Raw genomic sequence first — 20,985 nt, 5'->3', positions numbered from 1 at the left:
TTTTTTTTTTTTTGTTTTTTTTTTTTTGAGAGCATGAGTGGGGGAGACGAGAGAGAGAGAAAGAATGGGTCTTAAAATCTTAAGCAAGTTCCATGCTCAGTGGGCAGTCCAACCCCATGACCCTGGGATCATGACCTAAGCTGAAATCAAGAGTCAGACGCTCAACTGACTGAGCCGCCCAGGCGCCCCGATGTTTCTTTTTAAAAAATGGTTGCGAAAAATTACTCTAGAATGCAGGTCTCTCGCAAAATTGAAAGATACCATTAGGTTAAGAAAATCAGAAGCATATACATGAGATGAATTCAAATTCCTCCTTCCTTGGAAGAAACACTGAAAGGCTAAAGCAGGGAAAAGGTTGGCTTAATGCCTCACTGGCTTTCAGCTACTGGAACAGGATGACCCAGATGCTGGGAAGAACAGAGGCTATAATGGCAGCTTCCAGAAGAACACAAGACCTAGGAATTGGCCTCCAGCCAGAAGTAAATTCTGCACCAGAACGTGAGTGCCATCTACTGCTTATGGAAGTTGAGACTTATCCCAGGACTCCAGTATTCAGCAAGCATGTGGAGATCAATCAGGGTCTTGCAAAGGATGGCGTGTAGACCATAAACACATACCCCCACAGAATTGTAAAACGCGCTTAAGATGTACACTTGGTTGTCCTATCCTAGCCACTTGCCTTCTTTTCCCGTTCTTCCTCTCTCCATGCAGTTCGCCGTTTGGTAAAATGGGGCAGTCGAAGGAAGTCTGTCACTTCTCCTTCACCGTTGACCAGGGCACAGAACACGGGGTGATCTCTGCCGACCAGACAAGAGTAGTGCAACAATCAGAAATAAGAGGATGTAAGTGAGAGTAGAATGAAATTAGGAAGACAGGTAAGGGGTGAGGCTGGGCAGGCACAAACAGGCAGTTACCTGGCAGAGGAGAAAGCAATGCCTAGGACTCGGATGCCCTTCCCTTGGTTCTCATCCATAAAGTCATCATCTTCCTCTACCTGTTGATCTGGCCGGTAGGGTGCCACCCTCAACCAGTTGTAGAGTTTCCGACTACAGGCCTGGGGAGAAGACACACCAGACACTATGGCCAACAGGCTCACCGAGTGTGCTAAGGGAACAGATGTGGGTACACATGTGCACAGGCTGCATTGACGTGTGCACGTGTTCCTAGCCCTTTGCAGGCTTACAGTGTGAAGGCATACCTTAATTGTGGAAACAGGAGAGTATACAGAGAACAGCAATATAAACAAAGAGTGTTTGGGCTGGGGGTGGGAAGCCAAGAATCTCCTCAAACGGGGGGGTCTCGGAGTGACCCATGGCTTGTTTGCTAGAAGACTACTTGTAAGGAGTTCTTTCACTCTCAGCTCTAGTTTGGGGAAATCACAGGCCTAAAGACCGTGAGTCTTAACCTTTATGACATATTCTTTGGCTTCGGCCAGCAGCTTGTTCTTGAGCTCTTTGGCCATCTGCACATAGAGGAACTGCTGCAAGGCTCGCTCGATGGCCATGGTGCGCTGCCGGTTCCACTCCTGCACCTGGTGGCTGAACTCATCTCGGTAGTAAAACTGTTTGATCTCTTCGAAATATGTCTGGTCATTGCCATAGCTGAGGAGAAACAACACTGCAGGGTCAGGGATGGAGGAAAGGTGACACTGAAATGTCCACAAACACTGTGAACCAGGGACAATGACCTGCTCACCTCTCAAACTGTGGTTCACATTCCTGAGGGACCCCTCCCTCCAGCTGACCCTTCATCAAGCCCTCCCAGAAGGAGCTCCCACCCCAGAGCTTTGCTTACCCTTCTACCCCCTTCATATCTATGCTGATGTCAATGGTGAGCAGCCCTTCATCTTCAGCCAAGCAGATCTTGAGGAACTGGTCATCTCTCAGTTCCTTAACAGGCTTGTTCTTTAAGTACTTGAAGGAGTAAGCGTAGTGGGCCTCATCCACATCCTGTACACAATAAGAGGAATCGTCAGCTTACCAACAGGCTGGGCTTGACCCTGGGAGAAAAGACTGCCTCTCTGCTTGCCGGCAGACAGCTCAGCTGAGCATGAAAGCAAGAAACTCAGTTCAGTCGAACACAGAGCTGGGCCACGTGTTGGATCAAAGCCCTTCACCCAGCTCACCTTTCTACCTTTCTTGGTGGGGGTTATATTTAGCTTGGCTCTCTCCTGGAAGGTCTGCCTCAGCACCTGTCGGACGAGGGGCTCTCGGGCAATCTGCAGGGCTACCATGTAGCGGGCACCTTCCAGCACAGCTTCAGGTGTAGGGAACTGGCTGTGGGGAAAATGCGGCAGCTGCAGGATGACAGTGTCTTTGCCCGCGGGCCCCTCCTCCTGCCAGCCATGTGCCACAAGCCTACCTGCAAACATAATCCTTGGCCAGCTCCAAAGGCTCTGCAGGGAACTGCTCTGTCTCGTGCCGCTGGTAGCTGTCCCGCAGGTTTTCCCCAAATTGTTCAGGAGTCAGTCCAAACTTTTTGGCCAGGCCATCTAAAGCAAACAGGAGTGTGAAAGGTAAGGCAATTGCTGGGCTGACAAATCTCTTTGGTCTCCAAGTCCAGAGCAGCTATTCTGGGCACTAGACTTTAAGAGGGTCATGAATAAGCAGCACCAGGAAGTTTACAAAGAATAGTAAAAAAACCCAAAAAAAACCAAAAAAAAACCCTGTCTTTAAACACCTGACAGGCTGTTATAACCCAGAAAAACAGTTATTTTCTGTGACTCCTGGGCTCAGAACTGAGGTGGAAACTACAGCTTAATAAAGAACTTCTCAAGGCTAGGATGAACTCTGTCCCTCTGATTATATGAGCTTCCCATTCCTTTGGGAAATTAGGGAGAGGCTAGACCATTACTGTGGGTGGGCGTGGGTGCTGGGGGGGGGCCAGTGTTCACAACTGGATTAGTGATTCGCTCAAAAAAGTCCTCTTCCTGCCCACCAGCGACCATCTGGGAACTCCCCTTGCTCAAGGCTGGAACGCCCAGGACACAACACAGCTAGCTTTTACCTAGGCCAGCACTCTGGCAAATGGTATACATGTCTCGGCGGGAGGCCTGCTTGAGCTCTGGGCCCCTCTGCTCCTCGTCTTCTGCCTCTTCACCCTCACCTAGGAAGAAAACATGAGTCAGTGCTCTAGTTTCCAGTCACTCCCAAGGAGCTGCCACATGCAGGGAAGCCCTAAAGGGCACTCAGCCAAGGGCATCCTTGGGGATGGTGTGGCCATCAAGCCTCCTAGGTTTTCTGTTCCAGCACTCACCTTCTTCATCTCCCTCTTCCCTCACACGCTTCAGCTTCTTGCGGCTGGCTTTGGCAGCATTCTGCATCTTGGGGATATCACGACCATAATATAGCAAGAAATGGTTGTAGACATCTTTCAGCTCATCCATTGACTGGACATCCTTAAGCCTGGAGGAAAGGGATGTAAGACCTCAACTGTCACTAAGGGTACACCCCAGTTCTGCTACAACAGGTCTAATTCCCAGGAGGGAAGGTCCCAACTAGGATAGGTGTCTGTATTCTTCAATTATTAGAGACACACAACAACCCCAGACGGTGACTTCCTTGAGAGCAAGGTATCTTAAAGAAGGAATATGTCAAACAAATGGTGGTTGGTGGTTGTCAGAAATGGAGATGAAAAGGGAGAGACAGATGAAGCACCACATCTCTAGCAAAGTTCAGAGTTCTTGAGATGGTCTGTCCCTCCCCCACCAGCTTCATGACACTGGCCACTAAAGTCATCTGCACCCTTCCGGCACTCCACCGATTCCAGGCTCACCAAGCTCCTTTCTGGTTATAATTTGGTTTTCCACATACCCTTATGTACAGGGAATTTTCAGATCAGCAAACGTGACTATGTTATCCTTTTCACCTTTTATACCCATATAGGTAACTAAGATGAATTTGTTTGCCAGAGAGATCACTTTTGGTGTGGTGACAAGTTGGGTTTCTAAGGGATGGGCCCTGTGCTGCGGATTCTGTAGGTTACACTGCTCCCTGGGGGCCTTTGGTCTGAGGGCGCCCTGTAATGGAATAAACCTTGCATACTTTACCTCTCCATGTCGGTGGTATCTAGAGCCCGGATGCCATCAGCCAGGGGTTTGTCAGGATCAGCAGAGATCTGCTCGTACTGATAAGCTTGCATCTTCTCAAACAGCCGTGTTAGGTTCTCTTTGCGGATCCTCAGTTGGGTCCACTAGGATAGGACAGGGCACGACTAAGGGCTGGTGTTCAGCTTTGGAGACCCAAGGCTGCTCTGTTTCTTACCAGGCGACCCCGGGAAGGGTAGCCACCTGATATGTACAGGAGGCTTGGACTTTGGTAGTAGTGGTGCCCAAGCCACACCTGAGCCTCTTAGGAGCATGGATCCATCGTACCTTTTCATCCCACTGCCACACCCTCCATAGGTCATTGATGTGCAACTCAGGCTCCACATACTCCTTACGGTAGAAAGCAATAAAAGGCACCTAGGGTGGCAAGGAGACTGCAGTCAACCAGAGTGGAGAGATCTGTAAGGAGCTCCTTTGCTAGAAGGGTAAACAGCTCCAGGAAATTCAACAGTCAGAAGCTTGGACTCCCCCACAGGCTCATCCAGGGCACGTGCTCTCCCCCAAGGGGGAAGATAACGCTGCAGACAGGAAGAACAAGTGTTCTCCTGGTTACCAGAGTCTCCTTTGGTTCACACACTCTTGAGCCAAGGGACCATGCCTGAAGACAGAAGGGGACTCCTCATCTCATAGGGCGCTACCTTTTCCCTCATCCCCTAGCTGAATTTCTAACCAACGGACCATGACAGCTTGAGGTGCTACCTCAAAGTGTTGATTTCGCATGAAACCCAGAGCTTCTTTAATCTTCTGAATTGTGCTGGGCCCTTTACGACTGAAGCTGCTGGTTGGCTGCCCTCGGTCTAGGTAATCACAGCTTTCCTAGAGCCAGAAAAAAAAAGAAACAGCAACGACACCGTTACTTGCTTTGTCTTACCATACATGAAACTACTCCATGTCAAAAGAGAACTCCGTCAGAAGAGTTCTAGAAAAATCTTTCATACACCTGTACACACCCATACTTGTTCTGTACTAGGCACATATAGATGTTTGGGGCATGGTAGGAGCAGGTCTTCATCTTGATGAAGTGGCTTCTGGTTCATGTCAAACATAAGGATCTTTTTTTGGGTACCTGAAGAGAAATGGTTGGTGTGGCAAAGGCATTCCTGTAGATCCAGTCAGCTTCTTCTTCTAGTTCGTCATCTTCAGCCCCCTTAACTGGGATGGAGCGGAGCTGCACAGGATAAGACAATAGTGAGACTGACTTTATCCTGTAACCCCTGTAGGATAACACATACACTGCTTCCGGAAAGAAATGTGTGCTCCACAGACACATTCCAGCACCCAGAAGAGCACTGTCCTGGCACAAAGTAGACATACTTTGTGTATTTGCTAAAGAAAGAGTGCCATTTCAAGAACCATAAGCAGCAGAAGAGCCTTCTCTAAGACCTGGACTCCCTGCACTACCTGGTCAGATGGAGTTCAAAAGCCAACTTTCTATATATATTCGATATCAGATTGTTGTTAGATTGCTCCTCTGATACAACCCTTGAAGCAAAGAGGCTCAGGGCAGGTGATGACACATTGGCAGAAGGACAGAAGCTGATGCTTTCTTACCTGGAACCTCTCAGGCAGGTCAGTGGCTCGGATTTCATTGTCCTGATCTGTGAGGTGGCTGCTTTCTAGCTCGCTGGGCTCATACATCTCAAAGATGCTCCTGCGGCTCACACGTTTCTTGGTGGTCTTCTTGGGGCGCACTCGGATCTCACCCTCGGCCTCATCATCCTCATACTCATACTCTTCCTCCAGTTCTTCGTCATACTCATTGTATTTCTCAAACTCGTCATAGTCAAAGTCCACACCAAAAATCTCCTGGGCTTCCTGCAGGGCCCTGTGGGTGAGAGCAAAAGACGGTTTGGCCCAGGTTCTGATGAGAGGAGAAATGCAGCCCCAGCACATACCCTTTACTTGCCCCAAAGGAAATTGAGGAGGTTAAGAGAGAGGTAAATTTAAAAAGTAGGGGCGCCTGGGTGGCTCAGTTGGTTAAGCATCAGACTCTTGATTTCAGCTCAGGTCATGGTATCATGGTGGTGAGACTGAGCCCCGTGCTGGGCTCCATGATGGGCATGGAGCCTGCTTTAGATTCTCTCTGCCCCTCACCCACTTCACATGCACGTGCACGCACACACACGCTCTCTCTCTGCTCTATTTAAATAAATAAATAAATAAATAAATAAATAAATAAATAAATAAGCAAGCAAGCAAGCAAGCGAGCAAGCAATCAAGCAAGCATGCTCGCTTTGGAAATAAAGGCTCAGTTGGGGGAGGTTTCTGGGAAAACTATTACTTATGAAAGATAAAAAGCCCATTGTTAGCATGTGCCAGTCTCTGGGGTCAAACCCAACAGGGCAGATAGATCCACATTCTGCTCAGTGGGTCCATCTTCTGCTAAGGTATTACAGTATTCCCTCAAGGCAAAAGCTTTCTTCCGACAAAATTATACTCAGAATGCCAATACATAAATGAATACACGTGGAGCTTCAGGTGAAGAGGGAGGCTGATGGAAGCCTACACACGTGTGGCTCCTAATCCCACAGTGGCTCTATTAATATAGACAGTTCTCAGGGCTTCTAGGAGCAGTCTGAAATTCCTGCCTAGTAAAGGTTAGTTGAGTTAGGAAGCAAAATGGTTGAGAGATGGGATGTCCCATTTTTGGCAGAAGCCTCTGATTTCCTCCTTCCTGATGGGGTCTACTCAGGCGCCCATATCACCACCCTGTACCAGCCCCAACTCACGCATCTGTGTATCCAGGAAGCTTTTTCCGCCACTTAGGTTTTTTCAGAGGCTGTCCGTCATCATCCACAATGAAGTCATCGATGTCTGGGTAGGGAAGGAAGGGATTAGTGCTCAGAGGCAAGGGATGAGCCAGGACTGAATGGCTTTAGTTCCTACTATGTGAGTGGCCAGTGAGAAGAGTAGGGAGGCTCCTAAAAACGAACTTCTGTCAAATGTTGGGGGCCCGCAGGTGAAGAATCGTTTCCCATTCTGCTCCTAAGGGCTAGGAAATCCCAACACCCACCCAAACACTGGCTTTCTTGCCTGATGCCACATACCTGATTCCTCATCATCTTCTTCCTCCTCCTCTGGAGGAGCCATGGGGGCCTCCACAGCCTCCTGCCCTTCTTCCCCTTCCCCATCCTGGAAGATTTCCTCGGCAATAGCCTCTTTTTCATGTTCCTCTTTGCCATATTCCTCCTCGTCATCATCCTCGTCATCTGACATTTTTTTGACACGTCGGTATTTTTGCTAGGGGTGGAAAAAACCTGTCTCAACAGGGTCTGAGAGGACCGGCCTAAGGGTGCCTGCTCTCTAGTCTCACTCCCACTTTCCCCACCACAGTTCTGCTGACCAAGGGAGATGGCAAAGAACACACTCAGACATGCTCTTTCAGCACCAAGGCCCACCCTTCAAACCCTGACAAGTCTTTCTATAACAAGCGCCCAGACCTGGGATGCAAATCTAGTCTCCACAGCACAATGACACTGAGCAACTTTCTCATCCTCTATGCTTCCCACACTGTTCTGGAGGTGCCTTGTCCCCCAGAAGTCACTGAATTTCAAGAGCTTTTTCCTTCAACCCCAGGGACAAAGAATGACACTTACTCCTCTTTTGACTTTGACACCCAAATTCTCCTCAATGAGGTCAAAATCATCATCCTCCAGGCGGTCGTCAAAAGATGCTGGAGAAAACAAAGTGTTACCCATGGTGATGGAGAGGCCCCTTGTCCACTGTAACTTCCACCCCAGCCTCACCTGACTGAGGAGAGACTACTCACTGCGTTTTCTCTTCTTGTGGCCAACATCATCTTCTGAATCACCAGAGTCACTACCCTCATCCTCCTCCCCTTCATCTTCATCGTCATCATCATTGATAAAGCCTTTCAGATTGCCTTGCTCATCCTGATCATCTAGGTTCTCCTCCTCCTCCTCCTCATCTGGAAAATACACATGTTTGAGGCATGGAGTTTGGGAAATGGGCTGGGGTGGGGCAGGACCCCCTGCTTAACTGTGATTCTCCATCTGCTCTAAGCCTAATGATGTGGATGCCATGTTAACTCTTCAGCTTCATCTAAAGATGTAAAAAACATGGCCACTGAGTTTGAGCAGGAGCATCTGGAACGGACTACCTCATTTCTATGCTCCTCATCTGTCTTTAGGCAAGATAATCTTCCTAAGTACCATGGCTTTTCAAAATCATTACTAGGAGTTTTACAGCCACCAGTAATCTTTGTTTTCCTCTTAATTTATAAGTTCAGTGGCTATATTATTTCTTTCATCCATAATTCTTTTGATAACACTTAAATTTACCTTCCTGTCTTTAAAGCCATTTCATGGTTCTACTCTGCTGAGGATCCTAATGGTTGGGTTTGGCCAGAGAAATAGGAAACTGGGCTCATAAATACCAACACTGCGGGGTCTCTAAAAGAGGAAAACATTACGCATGTATTTATTTGTTGGTTTCCTGTCTGTCCCCTCCCGCCAATGTAGACTCCATGACTGCAGGGTCTTCCTTTCACATTTCTAGCTCTAGGCGCAGGACCTGGCACATAGCAGACAGATGCTCAGTTAGGTATTTTCTATAAATGACTGAAAATTCTCAAGCTGGTACCTCATGTGTGATAACTTCTGTGCTCAGCCTGAGCCTCTCATCAGCAAGAATCCAACTATCCAAAGCTTAGCAATAGTGGGGAGAAGCTTGAGGCTGGGGCCTCCTCACCGTCATCCTCCTCCTCCACAAATTTCTTGGTGACTCGGGGCACCACTTCGCCTTCATCATTGTACTCTTCCTCTGACTCCTCGGCCTCGCTTTCCACAAAATCAGACATTTTCTCACGGCCTGCCTAAGATGCCTAGAGAAGGAAGGAAGATGGGGATAGAAAAAATGAGACACGTGACTTCACAGAGCACTTTAAACCTTTCCACAAACAGCCTTTTAGCCACGTGCCACTGCTCTGCCCCTCAATCATTTCCACCTAGGAAGGAGACAGTAAGAATCAGATGGCTTTCTCTCTTCCATTTTCCACTCTTCCCATGGTTACTCCTCTTACATGTGCCTTGAAAAAGATGACTGATTACACAGAACTTCTCTACATACAATTGACTCGAAAACAGCAGGAGTTTGAACTGCACGGTCCACTTATAGGCTTTAAAAAAATTTCTTTTTAATGTTTTTATTTATTTTTGAGAGAGACAGAGCACAAGCAGGGGAAGGGTAGAGAGAGGGAGACACAGAATCTGAAGTAGGCTCCAGCCTCTGAGCTGTCAGCACAGAGCCAGACACGGGGCTAAAAATCCACGAGCCATGAGATCATGACCTGAGCTGAAGTCGGTGCTTAACTGACTGAGCCACCCAGGAGCCCCAGGTTTTTTCCGATAAACACAGCAGAGTACTGTAAACGGATTTTCTCTTCCATACAATTTTAATTTTTTTTTTTTCTGGTTTACTTTAAGAATACAACATATAGTACATATACAAAACGTGTTAATTGAGGCTTTTGTAAAGTTTTCAGGGAGTCAAAAGTTATATGCAGATTTTCAACTGTGCAGGAGGCCAGTGCCCTTACCCCCTGCATTGTTCAAGGGTCAACTGTATACCAAAGAATTTTATTTCACTTATCATTTGGGAGCAGGAATGGGTGAATGACGAAAGAATTAGTGTATGGATAATTATATAGGTTGGCATATGGTAGCAGTGATGTTATATGGCTTCTCATAAGAAATTTGGGAAATGAGTGATAATGACAGGCACTTTCATGTACACTATACCTGGCTACTGGCAGAGCCAAAAGGAACATCCTTTTTAATGGATTAAACAACATTTCATGAACTTGAGCCCCCTTATGTGAGTAGTGGTTGGGAGCAGTAGTGGGGTAGAGAAAGGGTCTCTTCAGAACCATTAGAACCATAACCCTATTTTTACCATTGACCTCTGCAGCAAAAAAACACTTTGAAAGCAACTTCTGTGGCCTACAAAATAAAGGCAACATATTTAACTGCAAAGATTGCTGGGCTTAAGAGGAGAAATCAAATCCTGGTTCCACCATCTGCCAGATATGTAAACTAAGCAAATTATTCAATTTGTCTGAATATCAGCTTCTTCATCTGGAAAAGAGGAATAGCACTACCTGCCTACCTTGCACAGTAGTTGAGAATATCACATGACACGAGGGAAAGAACCTAGTTTATGGCTTCAATACATGTTAAATGAGTTTGAATTTGAAACTTGGGCCTAATTTTCCTTAGCATTCTGTAATTCTGTACCAACTGATCCCAAATTTGTCTTTTGCTTCCCCATTTTCAGACTCATCCAAAGCCTGGAAATGGCAGTGGATAACCCCAGAACCCTAACCCTAACATGGAGTTTCCTGTGTCTTGTTTGACTTTAAAGGTTTTATTTATTTTTGAGAAAGACAGAGAGCATAGCATACATGTGCAAGCAAGGGAGGCAGAGAGAGAGACAGAGAGGGGGAGAGAGAATATCCCAAGCAGATTCCACACTATCAGAGCAGAGCCTGATGCAGGGCTCGAAGTCACGAACTGTGAGATCACCACCTCAGCTGAAATCAAGAGTTGGATGTTTAACCGACTGAGCCACCGAGGCCCCCAGACCTTGTAGGACTTTAAAAAACTGCACGCATCTCACAAATCATAACATCAAGATCTTATTCTGGAATCTTGAAGCTGGCTGCTGATAAACTCAACATCACCCCTCACTTTGTCCTGAATGATGGTCCACTGTATTTGTGCCCATTTCCCCCACTTAGACCATAAGCTTCTGGAAGTTAGAGACCATATCTAACTGAAGGGCTAATGAAAACCAAGAAAACATAAATGGCAACATGAAAGGTATTACAAGGCACTTGGTGACCCTGTACCAAATAAGCTGTACCTTCTAGGTGCTCTGTAGAAAATAGGAACTGCTAAGTATCTATCAAATAGATTACTTACTTTTCATATTAGTGCCACCTTCCCAGTGAAACATGGCAGTGGGATGGAAGAAAAGAGGAGGCTGGCTAACAGCTACTTGAAATGCTCTGAGCTCTAGAAGGAGCCTTAAATTCTGTGGCTCTAATTCTTCTGAAAATTACCCTTACTGGTATCAATTGATACCACAATCAATTAACCAATGAACTCAAAAGAAACAAAACTGAAGGTACTGAGTTCTGTGTAAAGGGAGGGGCAATGATATGGTCTTATGTTCAATTTCAGGCTGAGGTTTCAGATGCCATTCTTTTCAAGTTTTAATGAATGTCTACCATGTACATACATTCTGCTGAGACATGGGGGTTTGAAGAGAAAAAGAATTGTTTGTTATCAAGGAGTTGACTTCTAGTAGAAAGACACAGATATGAAAACAAGTAAGGACCATAAAATAATTTTTTGTATTATATGCAGAGAGCAGGCATAGGAAGAGAACCAACCCACAACATTCACACAAAACCCAACCAAAACTAATATAGGCCTTTCCTTTAAGCAGTTAAAAAAAAAAAAAAAAGTGCTCAGAGGAATAATAATCACACACCTACCAATTTCCAGACACTTTAGAAATACCAATTAACCCCTACACTGATCTATGAGTTACAGTACACTTCTCTCTCCATTCAACAAAGGAGAAAACAGATCTCTTCAACAGAGATGAAGTCACTTGTTCAAGCTGACACAAATATCAACTGCAAGAGCTGAGATCTGGGTTAAGGTTTGTCTGTCTCCAAAGTCACAGTTGTTCTACTCTATCAGTAGATCTCTATGTGTGGTCCAGGGACCACCTCCTCCCTTATCTCATGAGTGTACAGTGGAGTTTTCTAGAGGTAATACGATATGTAGTATCACAACACTGAATGCAGAAGCAGGTATGAAAATCCAGCTATATTCTATTAAGGCAGACGTTAAAAAGAATTGGTGGGAAAAAAAAGTAGAACAGTGTCACTCTCTTCACTAATTTTGAAGAGTACAGTTTCCATAAAAGTATTGTTTATGTTAAAGTGTAGTGGGTTTATTTTTTCCTCCAGCTTTATTACATGATAGACATATGAAACTGTAAGTTTAAGGTGTATATTGTGTTAATATACCCCTATACAGCAAAATAATTTCTTTTGTGCACTTGTTATAATTTTTAAATGAATTAATATACCCAATTTTAATTTGTAATCTGGTAAATATCAAAATATAAAAATCTCATAAACAGTGATAGATATACCTCGGATACACAAAATGTCTTTGGAGTCTTAAATCATCTTTAAGACTACAAAGGGGTCCTGGGGCACCTGGGTGGCTCAGTCGGTTAAGCAACGGACTTCAGCTCAGGTCATGATTTTTGTGGTTTGTGGGTTCGAGCCCAGCCTCGGGCTCGATGCTGACGGCTTGGAACCTGGAGCCTGCTTTGGGTTCTATGTCACCTTCTTTCTCTGCCCCTCCCCCCTCACACTGTCTCTCTTTCTCAAAAATATAGAATTATATATATTTTTACTTTTGAGAGAGAGCGTGTAGGCTGGAGGAAGGGGCAGAGAGAGAGAGGGAGACAGAGGATTGGAAGTGGGCTCTGGGCTGACAACAGATGTGGGGCTTGAACTCATGAACTGCAAGATCATGACCTGAGTTGAAGTGAGATGCTTAACCGAGGCACCCAGGTGCCCCACCTCTCTCTCAAAAATAAAAAAAAAAAAAGAAAGAAAAAGAAAAAAAAGGATAAAGGTGTCCTAAGATCAAAAAGTTTAAGAGCTGCTATACTATATGATTGTGACACACCCCACAGGGTGGTGATACGGAAAGTCTTACAGTTAGACAGCTTTTTTCCCCAAGAACTGTGTCCTTAAGGTAATTTGCTTGAGTGCTGCCAAAAGTGAGTACCTAAAACTGCTAATTAAATCTGGTGCTCTAATTTTAATCTTGACATCACTCCCCCCCCCCCCCCAGCTCTGAACTAAACCATTAAAAATAGATTTGGGTACAGCAGCCCCCACACACAGCTTGCTTTAATTAGGCTATCAGACCCACAAATTCAGTCTGATAAAGTCTTAACATCTTCACATTAAATGCCAGCTCCTGCAGACCAGATGCCCTCCAGCCTACTTAACAGAGAGAAACAGACAGCCTACCTGATGAAAACAACAGCTTTCTTCTGTCCCGGGGGGCAGCTGGTGCTCTGTGCTACACACAGCTTTCCTCCCAATCCCTAGGTTAGCAATAGAGTACATGCTGTGCCATAGCTGGGGAATGCTTCCAATCTAGCTCACTGCCAAGACTTCCAGCTAAAAGATGTGTGCCAGAAGCAATCCTGACTTGCTGCAGCTTGTGGGAGCTAGATGGGCAGAAGGTGCTGCAACAGCACTGCAGGCTGAGGCTGGCAAGCAGCAACTATTCCAGAACAAAAACATTATGTATTTTTTTAAAGTTTATATACTTATTTTGAGAGAGAGGAAGTGTGCACACACACGAGTGCAGGAGGGGCAGAGAGAAAAAAGGATGGAAAAAGAATCCTGAGCAGCCTCCACACTGTCAGGGCAGAGCCTGATGCGAGGATCGATCCCACAAACTGTGAGATCGTGACCAAGCCAAAACCAAGAGGTGGACACTTAACCCACTGAGCCACCCAGATGTCCCCAAAATACTATTTGCTACCATAGGATTATTATTAATATGATATCTGAGGTGAGCCCAGTGTAGTTCAGATTTTTTATTTAGTACTTGTGCTCTTGAATTTTCCCCATATTCAGACCGTAAGTTAAATCTGATACTGAAAAAGGTCTGGAAGGGCCAGGGGTAGTAAAAGGAAGTCTCTCCAGGCAGAAGCACAGCTGCAATACAAGATGTGGCTCAAAGGGAGAGGCTGGTGGTTACCATGACACTCTCAGGATGAGGAATGGAGCTAGGATCAGATTGCCACAGGGAGGCCCTTGGCAGTCCCTCCTTTTGAACAGGATGATGTTGGAGGCAATTAAAAGGAGACCAGACCAGAGCGAAGATGTCTGTTAATTCCCTCCACTGGCAGCTCAATTAACATCTACTTTTTTTAAAGGATTAAGCTCTATGCTGGGACTTGGATATATGAAAATGAGTAAAATATGCCTTTTACCTTGGTAGAACTCACAATCTTTCTCAAAAACCTTGTAAATAAAGTTATGATAAAGCATAGTGAACATTGTATTACAGTTATATACCAGGACTATGAAAACAATATGAAGAGAGAGGTCAGAGAATGCCTCAGAAAAGGTGATGCCTGAGTTGAGAGGAGTTAAGAAGATAATCTGGAAAAAGGCAACATGAATAAAGGCTTAGGTCTGAAAGGGCCTAATGGTCTGGGGAATAGCCCCACAAGTCTGATGTGGAGTTTAAACTATAAGGCAGTCTGTATGTTATGAGCAAAAGCCTAGGACTACCCAATTTGAAATTCAAAAACCTAAAAGCTTAACCAATGAAGTATACAGAGTTCACTTATGACAAGTTCTTTTTAATTCAGAACTCTTAAAAAAAAACCCTAATCGCATCAAATCAAGATGTTAAAATAAAAGGTTAGGGGTGCCTGGCTGGCTCAGTCAGTAGAGCATGCAACTCTTGATCTCAGGATCATGATTTCAAGCCCCATGTCGGGTGCAGAGATTACTTTAAAAAATACAGAAAAGGTTAGCTCTACCTAAAATCATTTTAACATGCACACCACATTTACAGAAAATAACAGCCTTATGATCTTTTCAAATACATAGTATAAAAAGCATTATCGTTGGGGTGCCTGGGTGGCTCAGTCGGTTAAGCTAGATCTCGGCCCAGGTCGCGATATCATGTCATGGTTCCTGGGTTCAAGCCCTGTGTCAGGCTCTGCGGTGATGGTGCAGAACTTGTTTGGGATTCTCTCTCTCTCTCTCTCTCTCTCTCTCTCTCTCTGCCCCTCCCCCACTTGTTCTCTCCCCCCTCCCTGCAAAATAAACTTAAAAAAAATTATGGTTAACAATGATTACTAATATTAAGTAATTTAAAATATCAGTTATCTCTTTTCTTTCCACATTTCCTTGGGGAATAAGGAAAGGGCAAAAGAGGAGCAGAAACAACTGAAACATGTAACCAGAATCAGAATCCCTGCAACACAGGGAGTAAGTTACTGAGCCTTGTGCCACACACACTGGGGAACATATAGTTCCTGTCCTAGCACAGGGGCTATCAAACCACAGAGGGCCAGATCTGACACTGCAGTACAAAATCAGATACTGATAATATATAAGTGAACAGGAGTGGCCTAATTTGGCCAAGGAGCTTTAGTTTGGTGACCCCTGAGCTACAAGTACAGGAGTCATTGAAAGAATTAGTGACCAAGGTACCATGGGAACCTGTGAGAGTAGACTCCAACTTCGGCCTTGAGGAAATGACTTTTTTTCCGTAAGTTTATTCATTTTTGAGACACAGAGACAAAGGGTGAGCGGGAGAAGGGCAGAGAGAGGGAGACACAATCCAAAGCAGGCTCCAGGCTCTGAGCTGTCAGCACAGAGCCCGTCGTGGGGCTTGAACTCATGAACTGTGAGATCATGACCTAAGCTGAAGTCAGACACTTAACTGACTGAACCACCCAGGTGCCCCTAGAGGAAATGACTTTGAATAAACACCTTAAGAGTATGGAGGAGTTAGCAAAGGGAGGAGCTGGCTTCTTTGGTGTAAGTGGTGATGATGGAGAAGGGCACTTCCAGCACAAGGCCCAGAATGTGCTGTGGCAGGGACAGTGAAGGCCAGTTTGACTGCAGAGATGGAGAAGAGTTCATAACGAATTGGGAGTATAGTCATAAGGGCCTTGACAGGATAAGTTAAAGATTTTGGACTCTAAAAGGTGCCGGGAAGTCCCTGTAGGGTTTTAAACAGAATTGACTTAATTTACTAACTCAACAAAGATTCATTTGATGGGTGCCTACTACATGTCAGGCATGTGCAAAACAAAGTCCTTGCCCCTAGGATATCTGTATTCTGGTGTAAGAGACAAACTGCAAACAAAATAAGCCTCTTTGTAAGTACTAGGAAGGAAATACTCTCACCTCTGAGAGGGTGAGGTTAGGCTGAGATGTCAAGAATGGGTAGGATGTGGTATGAAGAGCCAGGGGAAGAGGTTCCTGGTAGAAAAGGTGGGCAAGAACTTGGCATGTCCTAAGGCCAGTGTGACCAGAGAATGGTGAAGGCAGCAGAACGGAAGGGGGTTGAGGGGCTGCACAAGTGGGGCTATGAAGGCCAAGGAAAACCACTGGAATGTTTTAAACAGACTTGACCTGCTATGTGGAAAATGGACAGCAGGGGTATCCGGGTGGAACCAGGGAAAATTGAGGATACTATTGTTGGAGCCCATGCAAAAGATGATAGTGGCTTGGAAGAGGGTGGTAGAAGTAGAGATGGAGAACCTAAGATAGATTGGAAATATACTTTAGAAGTAGAAGTGACAGGCCTTACTGAAAGACTTGGGGGAGGAGAGTGGTAAGGAAAAACAACAACAACAACAACAACAACAACAACAACAAGATAACTCTCAGAGGTCTGGCTTTGGTAACCCTGTGGATGAGAGTTAACACTTAGAGAGAGAGGGAAGACAAGGTTTGGAATGATGGGAAAACTACAACGTTCTTTTTGTTATGTTAGATTAGGGACGTCTAAGAGACATCCAAATGGAGCTATTAAACAGGAATTCTGTGTACGATTCTTGAACACAGAGAAGGCTGGGCTAGGGGTTTGAACTTGAGAGTTGCCAGCTTTCAGATGGTTATTAAAGATATGAGACTGGATCATCTAAAGGACGCATGCAGAGAATCCAGGATTAAACTCTGAAGGAAATTCAACATTTAGACAGTAGGCAGAAAGCAAAAGTGGCTAGGAAAGGAGACTGAGAAGGAGCAACCAGAGAAATGGAGACAATCCAGGAGTAAACTGTGTTGCATATTCCAGGGATTGAGGAAGACGAGAACAAAGTATCCATGAGATCCAGCAATACAGAGAACACTGGTAACCTTGACAGAAATTCCAACCAAATGGTCAGAAGAGAAGCCAAACTAGTATAGCCTGAAGAATGAATAAAATTCAAGAAAGCAGATACAGGTAGAAATCTGGCTATGAAGGGAAATAAAAAACTAGGATGGTAGTTGGAGGGGGATAAGCGGGATACCAGAGCAGAATGTGTATGTGACGGGAGCAGGTTTGGTAGGATTGGGTGACTAATTTTATCCAGGAGTAATAGGAAAAATCCAAGGATTTTACACAGGATTCTGACCATGGCACCATTTATTGAGACCAAGAACACAGGATCAAGGGCAAATTTACTTGCCTCCAAAGACCATTTGTTTCCACTATACTGGGTAGGCTTCTTTTCTTGTGAAGATCTATTGAGAAAGAACCGTGAAACATGCCCGAGCCTCTCTAGACTGCACCACTTCCAGATGTGATTAATCTCTTAATGAGGTTTAAACCTCTTAGAGTAACAATACTATGCTAATCTAATCTAGTAGCCATACAAGATTGAAAGAATATATTTGTATTGGCTGAAGGAACACTAGTGATGGAAAAGGCTCTAAATTCGGCTGATAAGGGAGTAATCATACTTTTGCAATGAATACACTGAAGACTTTAAAACCAGTAACATCCAGATAAATAGTGCAGGTAGGCTTTTTTCCCCCGAATAAATTAATCAAATTCAAGACTGTTTACATTCTCCATGTTCATTAATAGCAGCGGTGTAACTTAATACTCCCTTGCTACTTCTGATATTACAGTGAATTTCCACGGACGCATTTTCAGAGAGTTTAGGCCTCCTCTTAAATAAAAATAAGTATCACTTCTTCAAACAACCTAGAAAAAGAACTGCTCCTGCTGGTTCGAGGTACTGCCTGGGGAGAAAGGCAGAAAATGGAAGAAAATGAAGTTTTCACTTAATAGCTCATTCTGATGTTTGGGGTAGGCGGTTGATGAATGCAGGCATCTATATAAAAAGTTCTAATTTTATTTTCAACAATCGGAAAAAAATACCATTTGGCATCACCCTCTAACTTGATGGTCGAGCTGCTGAAAGCTCCGTAGGTTTAACATCCCCAGAACAATAAATTCGATCACCTGATCCTGACTCAGAAGCCTTAAGTCCCTTCCATTCCCAATCTTTTGGCGTGGCCCAATTTTCACAAGCTGCGAGAGAAGGACGGAATCCCGGGAAGCCTGTTGATACAACAAGGCGACCAATTCATCGGTTCCGGGTAGCACAGGGTTGGAAAAGCGCTGAGACTCTAGGCAACTACTCCGGTTTCCTCCTCCTTTTCCTTCATAGAGCAGTGAAGGCCGGGGGCCCCCCTTCTTCCCGCATACGGCTCCCCAATACCTCTTCCCTTACGGGACCAGGCCCTAGGAGCCTAGTTCCTCTCACCTGCCCCATTCGAGGAACACGCTTTCCAATCCGAACTTTACCTGCCTGAAGCCCGCCGCTACTCCGGTGCGCTAAGCCCCCACCGACGAAAATGGAGTCGTCGAACCGAGACTGGGAAAAGATACTACGGACCCACCGCACGGCCCCTCCGCCGCCACCGCCGCCGCTGCTGCGTCAACGTGCTACGTCACTTCCGGCTCCCTGTCACCGGGAGTGGGCGGGCCATTTCTTGCTCTCTCCTCTCACCCGGCTCTCGAGGCTTCGTTTGGGAGGGCGCGAAAACTGGCAGAAGTGGCTCAGGAAGAAAGTGTCGCAGAGACTTGGGAACAGAGCTTGGGGATCGAAAACGTCAGGCCTGGCTTCTTCCTCAGGCCGCTCTAGCCAAAGGAACCATAAAGACTAGACTAGGGCGTCTCCGTTTCCTCCTCTCTGTGGTTCCGCCTGCAGCTTCCGCTTCCGGGGAGGGGCCTAATTTTTCTTCGAAGATTAGGGTTTCTGCGCTATAGGTACGATGGCCGTGGTGCCGCTACTGTTGTTGGGCGGTTTGTGGAGTGCTGTGGGAGCGTCCAATCTGGCTGTCGTTACATGCGGCTCTGTAGTGAAGCTACTCAATACGCGCCATAACGTGCGACTGCACTCACACGACGTGCGATATGGGTCAGGTACTGCCACCCGGGTTCGGGTGGGCTGGGAGGGCCTGGTAGGCTCCGGAGGGGGCGGGGCCAAGAGAATATCTGAGGGGTGTGGTCTGGGAAGGTTAGGGGATCCTGGGGTAGGTTCCTGAGGTTTAGAGGCGGAGAATCGGAGAATTGGGCGTAATAATTATACTAGCTTCTGTCTGGTGTGTTACGTACCGGGCAGATTGCACGGATGCTTTTTTGGATTTATGACATTCTTACGAGGTAGAGACGATTGTTATCCTCATTTTACAGATGAGGAAACAAACTCAAATAAATCACATGCTCAGAGCCTTGCAGCTAGTGAATGACAGAGACGGGGTTCGAACCAAATCTGTCCAGTTTCAAGGCCTGCTTTCAGCTACTCCAGGCTGGCACTACTCAGTGCGGGAGAGACAGACATGTAGAAAATTACAGTAAGTGCTGTATCTCTGAAGTCTTGAACTCCAAGACCTCACTTTTTAACTATATTTCCTCTGTGCTGGCTATTTTATATTTTATACTAGCTCTTCAATCCTTTTCCTTTGTCCTCTTTTTACTCAAATTTACCCTTGTAGAGAATTTAAAGCACTCATTGGGATTGGGGAGGAAATCATTTTAGAGGGCTTTTTAACGTAGGACATTAAAATGCTTAGTTGGTGGGTTCATTCAATAACATTTTATTATGTCCCTAATATTGTTCTAGATACAGGAGATATAGTGAGCCAGTTAGCAAGTTACAGGAAAACAAAAACTGACCAAAAAAGTTCAGCTAGTGAGATGTGAGAAGCATCTAAGATGATTGCTAGATTTCTGTCTTGGATGACTGATGATATTAGCTAAGAGAAGATGGGGGCTGGTCTGTGCTCATGATTCTCAAAACTCGTCTGACCAGTTAAACTAGGAAAGGAATTGAGTTGTCACTGTTGGGATGTTTTATAATCCTAGCAGCCATTCAGTGAACACCTACTATGTGCCAGCTTGTTACTTTTTAATTTGATGTAGTTTCCTAGTTTGGGTCTACTAAATCAGAATGTGGGAGAGAGGCCTGACAATAATAATGTGTAGATTTGAAAGTTTTTCAGGTGCTTCTAATGGGCAGCCAGATTTTAGAACCAGATTCAGTCTGGATCTCAAAAGAAAGATCTGTGCTGAGCCTGAGGTAGAGAGTTAAGTACATCATTGTACCACAGGGCGGGAGTTGAAAATATCGGGAAAGTGAGATTGCTCAGGATGAACCGTGGTTCTTCTCAATCTGGTGTCAATTTGAATCCCTTGAAGAACCTGTTGAAGCATGTATCAATGCTTTTGTCCTGACCTCCAACAAGTGTTTAAGAATAGATAAGGATAGGGGCACCTGGGTGGCTCAGCTGGTTAAGTGTCCGACTTCAGCTCAGGTCATGATCTCTCGGTTCGTGGGTTTGAGCCCCGAATCAGGCTCTGCTGACAGCTCGAATTCTCGAATTCTGTGGCTCCTTCTCTCTCTGCCCCTCCCCTGCTCACACTCTGTCTCTTTCTCTCAAAAATAAATAAACATTACAAAAATTAAAAAAAAAAAAAAAGGACAAAGGTAGACTCTGGGTAATCCAAGATTTAAGGGTGGGAGAAAACTCTACTGGCCATACTACTCTGAACACACTCAATCCCATCTGATCTCTGAAGGATAGGAGAGGAAGTGGAGAGTTGAATGGAATATGAAAAAGTGGAAGACACCAAGTGTAGACCATGATTTAGTGAAGCCTGGCAGTGATCCAGGACAAAGAGAGCTGTAAGGCTGTAAGGCAATAACCAGAAGTCAGGAGGGAGACTTGATTTTCTTTCTTTCTTTCTTTCTTTCTTTCTTTCTTTCTTTCTTTCTTTCTT

At 45.4% G+C, this 20,985-nt stretch overlaps 2 protein-coding genes across 7 annotated transcripts in view; one reads left to right on the top strand and one right to left on the bottom strand.

Annotated features, from left to right (window-relative positions):
• The window catches only part of SUPT6H (SPT6 homolog, histone chaperone and transcription elongation factor), a 32,975-nt gene extending 14,351 nt beyond the window's left edge, over positions 1–18,624 (bottom strand). Inside the window, exons 1-19 of one of the 4 annotated variants that reach the window (XR_005784669.1) lie at positions 18,508–18,624; positions 8,816–8,948; positions 7,875–8,033; positions 7,702–7,778; positions 7,153–7,345; positions 6,835–6,919; positions 5,657–5,930; positions 5,172–5,273; positions 4,805–4,921; positions 4,373–4,462; positions 4,049–4,191; positions 3,256–3,404; positions 3,007–3,105; positions 2,362–2,491; positions 2,126–2,276; positions 1,795–1,949; positions 1,406–1,601; positions 915–1,054; positions 680–797 (exon numbers count right to left, since the gene is read on the bottom strand). Coding sequence is in view for 3 of the 4 variants with exons in the window: in XM_040455346.1 (XP_040311280.1) it covers positions 680–797; positions 915–1,054; positions 1,406–1,601; positions 1,795–1,949; positions 2,126–2,276; positions 2,362–2,491; positions 3,007–3,105; positions 3,256–3,404; positions 4,049–4,191; positions 4,373–4,462; positions 4,805–4,921; positions 5,172–5,273; positions 5,657–5,930; positions 6,835–6,919; positions 7,153–7,345; positions 7,702–7,778; positions 7,875–8,033; positions 8,816–8,924 (2,487 nt within the window). In the remaining variant the exon portion in view is untranslated. Of the gene's footprint in view, positions 1–679; positions 798–914; positions 1,055–1,405; positions 1,602–1,794; positions 1,950–2,125; positions 2,277–2,361; positions 2,492–3,006; positions 3,106–3,255; positions 3,405–4,048; positions 4,192–4,372; positions 4,463–4,804; positions 4,922–5,171; positions 5,274–5,656; positions 5,931–6,834; positions 6,920–7,152; positions 7,346–7,701; positions 7,779–7,874; positions 8,034–8,815; positions 8,949–18,466 lie in introns of all 4 variants that reach the window. The other 3 variants (XM_040455346.1, XM_040455345.1, XM_040455343.1) reach the window with 3 other exon arrangements.
• Positions 18,625–18,764: 140 nt separating this feature from the next.
• Positions 18,765–20,985, top strand: part of SDF2 (stromal cell derived factor 2) — a 9,812-nt gene continuing 7,591 nt past the window's right edge. For 2 of the 3 annotated variants that reach the window (XM_040455353.1, XM_040455352.1), the window contains exon 1: positions 18,765–19,128. In XM_040455353.1, coding sequence (XP_040311287.1) covers positions 18,978–19,128 — 151 coding nt within the window. In that variant the 5' untranslated portion in view covers positions 18,765–18,977. Of the gene's footprint in view, positions 19,129–19,398; positions 19,560–20,985 lie in introns of all 3 variants that reach the window. The other variant, XM_040455354.1, reaches the window with a different exon arrangement.

The sequence above is a fragment of the Herpailurus yagouaroundi genome, unplaced genomic scaffold (genome assembly GCF_014898765.1).
Source record: "Herpailurus yagouaroundi ecotype Mexico unplaced genomic scaffold, PumYag 215, whole genome shotgun sequence".
Taxonomy (NCBI): Eukaryota; Metazoa; Chordata; class Mammalia; order Carnivora; family Felidae; genus Herpailurus; species Herpailurus yagouaroundi.
The sequence above is the reverse complement of the archived record's forward strand: the minus strand, read 5'-3'. Positions and strand labels throughout refer to the sequence as shown.